The sequence below is a fragment of the Electrophorus electricus genome, chromosome 5 (assembly GCF_041902795.1).
Source record: "Electrophorus electricus isolate QZ-2024a chromosome 5, ASM4190279v1, whole genome shotgun sequence".
NCBI classification, from domain to species: domain Eukaryota; kingdom Metazoa; phylum Chordata; class Actinopteri; order Gymnotiformes; family Gymnotidae; genus Electrophorus; species Electrophorus electricus.
In genome coordinates, this window is record NC_137501.1 from 28837166 (window position 1) to 28847165 (window position 10000).

Sequence of the window (10000 nt, forward strand, 5' to 3'; positions counted from 1 at the left end):
GGGGAATAGGGTAAGGAGCTGGTCCCAGGAGGCCACGCCCCTGATCTACATCACTGTCACGACCAGAATCCCATCAGAGCCACATTGCACTACTCATTTAGAGGAACAAACAATACAGCGGACCCGGGAGGTACCCCCCCCCCAAAGACCGTGACAGACATTTTTTATATCTCTTGCTCTTTTCTTTGCGTAATGAGGGTGCAGTTATTGCTTCTATAAATCAGACAAGCCCGTGTAATGTTTAATTCAGCATGTGTGCACAGCACAGCCCCATACTACGCTGTATCACTGTCAGACACACACACACACACACGCGCGCATGCACAGGCTTAATCTTCATCGCAGCATGTGTAGCGTGAGTCTATTACATTTAAATGACTGTAATTGAAGCGTTGGTATTTAAGATTACAAATTCTCAATCAAAGGATTCTAGCCAAGATTTAATTATCACACTGTAAGAGTTAGTGGAATATAATGGGCCTTTTATGGTTAAATCAGGCATAATCCTACCTCTATATTGCACTAAATGCTTGTACGAACACATGCATCACACATGCATGAGTGCACACAAAAATCACACAAAAATCATGTCAAATTGCACTACACGTGCATACACACACACACACACACACACGCTACTTCTTGCATATTTGGTTTATGCCTGTATGCTAATAGCACCAGAGGGATCGATACCAGCACTGCCTTCTGAATGCTGGACGAGCTCTTTCATGAGCCAGCTACAGTATAAAAGAGCCTATTGATCTCCATTCTTCCCCGTCTCATTTTAAACATTCCACTAGATTAAAGGCCTGTGTGGGTGGGTGGGTGGGTGTGTGGTGGTAATAGTACTCGTACGAGTAGATGTGATCAATAGAGCGGAATGATATAGATTGAGGAGGCCAATAAGCTTCTTTTTAAATGAGAATGTAAATAATTATTTTCCCAGCTGCCAAATCTGGTGGTTTTTTTCCCCTGATCAATGTGGTACTAATGCACCGGGTCAATAGTCTGATGAAGCATTAGCTACACGTTAAGCAATGCACGAGTGTGTGTGTGTGTGTGTGTGTGTGTGTTTGATTTCTTTTTGTGGTCCTGTGCTCCAGTCGGCTGCGGGGAGCTGCAGAATACGCAGAGCCCCGGCTGATCGAGCTTCAAAATAACATCATCCAATATTCATGCCGCATTGCTCGGTGCATCCTCCAGCACTGTCTCACCGTCTGCCCCTTTCTTCTGCCTCTGTTTGGGGCAGAGCGTGTCAGCTCATGGCTAACCTGCGATAAAATATTTACACTAACAGTCATCAGCCAATATATCAGATGTTTTTGGCACTTGTTTTAATGTGATCCTGCAAGATTCTGCAACATAATAATATTGAAATATTAAAATGAGTGCCTCTGGAGTAATAAATGCAGTATTTGAATGCGTTATCTGTGCCTGTGTCATTGGTGCGTTAATATGAATCTTATCCACCCCTAACACAGAATACTCTGTTGGCTTTTTTTTTGTTGTTGTCTTGTTGCTCACCCTCCAGCCGATTGGTGCCCTGAATCCAAAGAGAGCCGCCTTCTTCACTGAACGCTTTGAATCATGGGAGGATGAACAGGTGCCCAAATTCCACTATGGCACACACTACTCTACGGCAAGCTTCACTATGATGTGGCTTCTGAGGACTGTAAGTGTCTCCCCCTCTCTCTCTCTCTCTCTCTCTCTCTCTCTCTCTCTCTCTCTCTCTCTTACACATACACACACACCCAATATTACATACAAACAATTACATATATTTGTGTTCAACACATCATTACATATGCATGATGCGCACACACAACCAGTTACATGCATTAATCATTTGCATGTACATAAATGCTTATTATAAAAATACACACACACACGCAACATTACAGTAAAGACTCACACGTATGTACACACTTACTTACATGTGCACATACATGCTCACGCACACAGTATACCTGATTGATTGATACTTTTCTGATTTTTCCCTTTTGTGCCTGGCATGGGTGTGGCATGTTTGTCCGCGTTTAGTCTTACTTTATCCACCCTGGCCGCACGACTCTAAGTTGCTTCGAGTCCTGTGCTGAACATGTCCTGGTTTAAATGAACCATTCATGCAGTCTTCTGTGATTCGTTTACGTGCTAATTGCACATTATGAGCGCGGACCGACCGAGCAGGACCGTAAGCGTCCGGACTGCCGTCGCCGTGCTCACAGAGCCGTAAAGAGGCTTGTTCGTTCGCCCGCTCTTCATGTGATTTACAGCATGACACATCCCTGCTAATTGTTGTTTATAATTGGGGTGTGTGTGCCCGTCTGCTAAGTCAAAGTGATTAACTCTGTGGTGAAATGTGGGCCTTATCTGCATGCTAACAAATGCACAGCACATAACTCACATATCCTGGCATTCGCTCACGATCACAGACGCCTCCGGCAAGCAGACACTCTGCAGTAATATCTCATACTGTTCAGAGGGCATTTTAGTTTTTATTTTAATATGTAAAATGTTTTATTGCGTTCAATATGTAACACATCTGCCTGTTTTAGTTTATACCTGTACTGGTAATCTCACACTACAATAATTAGATGCAGTATGTGGTTGTATTGTATGCATAGTACTATATACAGAGTATTGTACCATTGCTGACCTACACTAATTAGCCCCATCTTGTCCTGACCTAGATAGTCTGTGTACCCTAGGCAGGTATTTGTTAGCTGTAGAATAGGTATATATAAGTACATTGTGCACACCCACATACACACATGCATGCATGCACACACACTTGTAGAGGTCACTAACCCTCTGGTGGAGAAGGCTGTAATTGTTACAGTATCTCACTTTCATGGAGGCTCCCCGTGGGGCCATTGCATTGACCGTCCCATCATTATCCGGCTTATCCTAGCGGCTCTTCAGTAAACAGCCTCACAGCTGCCGTATTGGAAATGCACACCTCAGTAGAGCACTGAACCTGTACCACAGAGAGGGAGAGAGAGAGAGAGGGATAAAATGATAGAGAAGGAGAGAGGAAGGGAGAAACAAAGAGACATGGGTGAGTGAAAGAGTGAAGCAGGGAGCGAGAGAAGGAAGGATCGTGGGGGGGGGGGGTTCAGTCAGGGCATCCTCTCTGTAATTAGGGCAGTTTTTTTCATGCTTTAGCTCACAGAGTTTCAGGAGACACTCCTCCGCATTGGCGTGTGTGCATGTGTGCGCCTGTAAATGTGTGTGTGTTTGGAGGGAGAACTATTGATTCTGTTTCAATAAGATTAAACATGATTACAAATGAGGCAGTAATACAGGCCTGGTGCCTTTAACACATGTCCAGGTTAATCGCAGCTTTCTGTAGTTTATTCTGTGCTGTTTATTGGAAGGTTGTCATATACTGAGCTAAATGCAGGTTTAGCCCGTTCTGGCCTGGGGGTGGGGGGTAATGGCCAACTGTGCCTCTGACCTGCCTAATCCACTGAAGCGCTCAGAGTGGCTTGGACAAAGATACACAAGATCAGTCCATTTTTAAAATTCAGGATAGGGTCATTCCAGAACGTTCCATTGGAGGGGTAGTGATGAATGAGAAGTTTGTGTGTCTGTGGACCCTCCTCACACGATGTGACGCGGCATGTTAGCTGGGCCGTGTTCACACCGGTGCAGGTTCATGCGTGCTGACATGTTCACACCGGCACGGATTTGTGCGCGCTGATGTATTCACACTGGCGCGGGTTTCTGTGTGCTGACATGTTCACACTGGCGTGGGTTTGTGTGTGCCGACTCCATGTCTTCTGATAATTCCCAGGAGCCGTTCACCACCTTTTTCCTGAACTTCCAAGGAGGGAAGTTTGATCACGCAGACCGTACCTTCTCCTCCATCTCCAGAGCCTGGAAGAACTGCCAGAGAGACACATCAGATGTGAAGGTACACACACACACACACACACACACACACACACACACACACACACACACACACACACACATACACTCGTATTTCCTGTCAATCAGGCATCAGTTAACATAGAACCCTTATTTGTTTTTTTATTTTCTGTTTCACCAATATGGAGTCTATTACATGATTAGACGTCCCCGTGGTACGCTGACTTCCTCCTGGTAACCGGAGCCCAGTAAGACTGGAGCAGGGGCAGTAGCCATGGCGACACTGCATCCTTCTCACCCCGCTGCCCCCATCACCCCTTCCATAAACGCACAGCCCAGCACATGTGCGGTCACAACCAATCCTTGTCACGCTAGCATGAAAGTGTCAGGCGGGCCGGATCAAAGCCTGCGGCTAGTCTTGATCTCCAGCTCCCTCCTGCCTCTTCAACTTCAACATGAACTTCAGATCCCTCCACCTTCAGTCCTAACCCGGAGCTGGCGCGCACACACGCGCACACACACACACACACACACACACACAACGTCCTCTCCTCCACACACACTCCACTTCAGGCGCTGCACACGCCGTCTGCTGTACGCTCTCCTTTGCGTTTACTCTTCGTGGCACACTCTTCCGCTGCTCGCGCTTTTTCTCTCTCTCTCTCTCTTTTTCTTTCTCTCTCTCTCTCTCTCTCTCTCTCTCTCTTACACACACACACACTCCTGCTCACTGTACTTCTCTGACGGCTTTAACAAGTGTCCAGACCTCTTAAAAGGCCCATTACAGCAGAAACGTCCGCTACAAGAGCATACGGCTGCATGTGGCTCCTGCTTGATTGCACCGGTCCCATAATAAACCATGTGGATCACATTACCACCTAATGCTTGATTACAAAAGAAGCCGCCCGGGTCTCAGCCTGAGCTTGTCACTGCCCATCAGTGCAGCAGGATTTCTGCTGCTCGGAACTGGAGCAGAAGGCCATGAGTTGAATGGAGAATGAACAAAAGTTTCGCATAATTATTTAGGGTCTGTTTATGCCTCTAGAACATTCCAGTATTTGGTTCTGTTAAATTCTGTTAAATCGTATTTTGTTGTATTAATTAAGCATGCTACGGTGTGTTTTTTTTGTTTTGTTTTGTTTTTTTGTTGTTTTTTTGCAGAGGGCTTTCGGCCTTCTTCCCTCTCCTTCCTCAGTAGAGCGAAAAGCCTCCGGCAATTTTTGTTTTGAGGCTAAAGAGGGTAATAATGGCTTAAAGCCCCTCTGATCCTGTCCATCTCTAGCTAGGCCAACTCCAGCCTGGCCTTTGACCCGAGACCCCTGACCCCCTGCGCTAGCATCAGTGCAGAAAGGCTTCTGGAAGTTTCCCCTTAGGGGAATTCAAGCGAGCCTAAACAGAGGCCTGGGGGTGCTCCTCTCCGCTGACCCGCAGCACAACAGGACTTTGGATCACAGGTTCTGGCCTTTGACCGGGCCTGCTCAGGGGCCACTGCACATTATAGCCCCCTCCAGTGCCCCCGCCCCCTGGTACTTACCCCTCCGCTGCTCAACTGCCCCAAGGTCTCCACGCCGCCAGCCGAGAGGGTGAATTTACGCCTGGCTCATCGGGTGACCTGCGGGACGCCTGGTACCATCGTAAAACACCGACCTTTTAGTTTGAAAGAGAAGCGGGACATAAGAGAGGGGGAGACACAGGCTGTGTGTGTTTGCCTAATTGGCCACTCGCACTCCTGTGATGCAGAGGACAGGGGTCATTCAAACAAATAAACCCAATCAACCGGATTTGCTGAAACTGGAGCTACTGGCTACCCGCTGGACTCAGCATTTGGTCTAACTGTTTATTTAAACAAAACAAAAAAAGTTTGATTTTTTTTTTTTTTTTCAAGGACTGTTTTTTCTATACCTTTATGAAATTATCATCTCCAGGGGCGTCGGGCATGAAATATTATATATATGTGTGTGAGTGTGTGTCTGTGTGTCTGGAAAAAGCTCTGAATGCAAGAGGCTGGGATATACCACTCCAGACAAGACCCCAGAGACAGGCTGTGCAGAGATGCCCCTGAAACAATCCAGCACATGATGCCAGCAGGCAGAGTGTAAATGCAACGCCATAATCAAGTGGCTGGCATAGTATACGGAAATATCTGTGCCGAGTACAGGCTGGAAGTTTCGGGGTCAAAGTGGGACACCCAAATGTGTTGGAGAATGACCACGCTCAGATCCTGTAGGACGTCCAGATCCAGACTGACAAAACGGTAATGGCTAACCAGCAGGACTTAGTAGTGGTGGACAATCAGCAGAAGAGGACCGTAATGATGGATGTAGCAGTCCCGAGTGATAGAAACATCAGGAACAAGGAGCATGAAAGTTTGAGAAATACCCGAGAGCTGAGAGGTGAGCTGGAAAAGATGTGGAACGTGAATGCAACAGTGGTTCCAGTAGAAATCAGAGCACTAGGGGCTGTGACCCCCAAACTGGGAGAATGACTCCAGCAGATCCCAGGAAAAACATCCAAGATCTCCGTCCAGAAGAGTGCAGTCCTGGGAACAGCTAAGATACTACACAGGACCCCCAAGCTCCCAGACCTCCGGTAGACCCGAGCTTGAAGGAAAAAGAGACTGTCTGGAGGAGAGCTAGAGAGAGCGCATGTGTGTGTGTGTGTGTGTGTGTGTGTGTGTGTGTGTGTCTGTGTCTGTGTCTGTGTTTGTTTTTACCACATTGAAAATCCAATTGTTCTGGTTGTTTAAAAGCTATACCTATCCATGCTTAACCCTAAAGTGTGTGTGTGCACACATGCATCCTCCTCTTGTGAATGTTTCTGTCTATAATTATCTTTGCGAGGAACGTACAAACACACACACATTTACATTACATTTACATTTATGGCATTTAGCTGATGCTTTTATCCAAAGCGATTGAGTGAATACAACTTGAGCAATTCGGGGTTAAGGACTTTGCTCAGGGGCCCAACAGTGGCAGCTTGGTGGTGGTGGGGCTTGAACTGGCAACCTTCCAATTACAAGTCGAGTACCATAACCACTGAGTTACGCACGTGTGCGCGTGCGCACACACACACACACACACACACGCCCCTAGCGATGCCACAGCACAGACATGCACATAGTCTAGTGGTAATATGTTTACACAATGAATGGAGGTTATAGAACACAGATGGTAGTACGTTCGTAAATCTTCAGTCAGGTAAGCACAACTCTCTTTCCTGATCATGGCATGTTAATTAACACTGAGTTATCATACAGAATGAAACGTGTAAGTTTATCTGTATTTATGGCGTAGTCATATACATTCTGCCAGCTGTGCATGCCTGTCTACTGTACATATAAAATGTACTCTTTGTTTGTGGAGGAGACATGCAGGGTAATGAAGCATCACCGGCCTTTGTTAAACATCGCTGGAAACTGTCTGGACCGTATGGACAGTGTGTGGTGTTAGGATAAGGGTTTAGTTGCTTAGCTGTGCACAGTGCTGCTTGGCTGGGGTTTTTGGGTTTTTTTGGAACCTAATGATGAAAGCCAGCCAATCACAGTCTTATGGCTTTCACAATGCTTTCTCCATCTATCCCTCCATCCAGTTATCCTTTTTTTGGTTTGTTTGTTTGTTTGTTTGTTTGTCATCTCATTATCCTTACCCTTTTCCCCATCCGTGTGTTGTCGCAGCTACCTTTAACTCAGGAAGCAGCAGGCTGCGTCTCTCCGTTTGACGTCTTTTATCAGTCTGACACACCGTGGCTCCCAGACGCAGCCTCTCTGAAGTCTAATTTCTATGACTAATGTCCCACTTCTCTGTGGGCGCATCTCAGATGCACACGCGCGCGGTGACAGATAAAAAGAAGAAGAGTGTCATAGCTGGAATATGCAGTGTTTTCTGCCCATTCATTGCTGTAATGAGGTTCCTCCTGTCGAGTTCAGGATCAGTGCTGCTGTGTCTCACCTACAGAAGTTAAGAATACAGGTGCAGACTGCACTCTTTGACAAACATACTTGCTCTCTCTCTCTCTCTCTCTCTCTCTCTCTCACACACACACACACACACACACACACACACACACACACACACGCGCACACACACACACACGCAACCTTGCATGCTAGTTGTTTTCATATTTTGCAAAGGCTTTTTGAAAAGCTCCGTTAGTAAATTCAAAAAAATGATGACAGATTTTTACTCAGATTGAGGTAAATGTTTTTGTATATTAATTTAAAAACCACCTCTCTCTCTCCCTTTCTCTCTCTTTCTTTCTCTCTCTTTCTCTCTCCCCCTCTCTCCCCCCCCCCTCTCTCTGGATGTATCTATCCCTCCTTCCCCCATGTAGGAGTTGATTCCCGAGTTTTACTACTTGCCGGAGATGTTTGTTAACTCCAATAACTACAGCCTTGGAGTGATGGATGATGGGACAGTAGTGTCAGATGTGGAGCTGCCACCTTGGGCCAAGAGCCCTGAGCAGTTTGTCCGAATCAACCGACTGGTACATCTCTCTCATTGTCTGTCTCTTTTCACACACACACACACACACACACACACACACTGTGTCTCTGTGTGCTCTGTCGCTCTCCTTGTTTGTCTTCTGTCTTCTCTCTGTCCAAACAACTGACGTGGTTCTCCAGTATCCTAATTTTTGCTAATGGCCTTACCGATGGGATAATGCTGTGATGCTGTAATCAGTGATATTAGGGCTGTCAGACATTTACAGATACCACACATACAAGCATATGGATTTTTCCTCCAGGATGAAAAAAAGCTTTGAAAATTTGACTACGGTTGTACTGACATTTTGGAGGTTCATATCGCTATACCTCTTTGTTTTCTGATAATATATTGTGGTGTGTGTGTGTGGGTGTGTGTGACCTGACCTGTTTTCTGCTGTACTTAGAGTGCTGATATGACTGTGACTTCCTCATTAATCACCACTGACTGGTGTATTTGTCACATGGACACAAGACCTCCAATACACACACACGCAAACACACATCTGTGTTTGTGAATGAGAACTAGTGCCATGCGGATGAATATGGAAGAACTCCTGCTTTATTGCTTTAGGTTTTTTAAGATGCTGTATCCCTCCTGTGCATTACGTATGTGATTAACGCTTACTGGCCATTTCATGAACTGCAGTAAGACAGATGTCTCCATAGAGGCTGCAGTGTTACACTTATACTACAAAATGGAAGTTAGATCAATGTTACCCACCGTGCTGTTGTTAGATCAGTGTTACCCACCGTGCTGTTGTTAGATCAGTGTTACCCACCGTGCTGTTGTTACACTGGTGTTACCCACCGTGCTGTTGTTAGATCGGTGTTACCCGCCGTGCTGTTACACCCGGTGTTACCCGCCGTGCTGTTGTTAGATCAGTGTTACCCACTGTGCTGTTACTTTATTGACATTGACAGTCAGGAATCACAAGCATCCTTGTCTCGTGGAATCCCATAATGATCCATTCTTGATCTCCTCTTCAGTATCTCTGTTACCACCAGGCCAAATCCTTAAAAACAGCTAGTTTCCGTAGTCTGCTATGCAGATGGCATGCTATTCTCTCTCTTTCCAAATTACTACAGTTATATCGACTCTCTGTATCAGTATCTAGAGTTAATTAACTGGGGGAGAGGGAGCTTTATACAGCTAAATAAAGAAAAGACCGGTAATTCTGTCTTTGACTTGAGGTCAGTGCTTATCTTGACACAAAGAGCCCCAACAACTAAAGACCAGGTCAGAAATCTTAGCATAAATTCAGCAGTTACATCAACTCAGCAGCAAAATCAGCCTTTGTTACATCTGAAGAATATACATCACAGTGGTGATGTTTCATTAGGACCTGGGGAAGCTTACTCATGCATTTATCTCTAGCAGACTGGACCGCTGCAGACTGGACCCTGGCGTTCCCAAGTCCACAATTACGTGGTTATGCGAGCTTATACAGAGAGAAGACCTGAAAGAGAAAGAGAACTGACCGCATTGTTCCAGTTTTTAAATCCTTACACTGGCCAACAATTCATTACATAATTGATTTTAGAAGTACCTCTAACTGTCTATAAATCACTTAATGGCCTTGGACCCAAATACATCTTTGACCTCCTTAAACAGTACGAACCCAATAAGCCTATGGGGTCACA

General features: G+C 45.8%; 1 protein-coding gene across 4 annotated transcripts in view; it reads left to right on the plus strand.

The window, feature by feature from the left end:
- Nucleotides 1-10000, plus strand: part of lrba (LPS-responsive vesicle trafficking, beach and anchor containing) — a 194282-nt gene that overhangs the window by 142598 nt on the left and 41684 nt on the right. For all 4 annotated transcript variants that reach the window (XM_035530261.2, XM_035530262.2, XM_035530264.2 and 1 more), the window contains exons 44-46: nt 1532-1672; nt 3797-3916; nt 8206-8358. In XM_035530261.2, coding sequence (XP_035386154.2) covers nt 1532-1672; nt 3797-3916; nt 8206-8358 — 414 coding nt within the window. The remainder of the gene's footprint in view (nt 1-1531; nt 1673-3796; nt 3917-8205; nt 8359-10000) is intronic.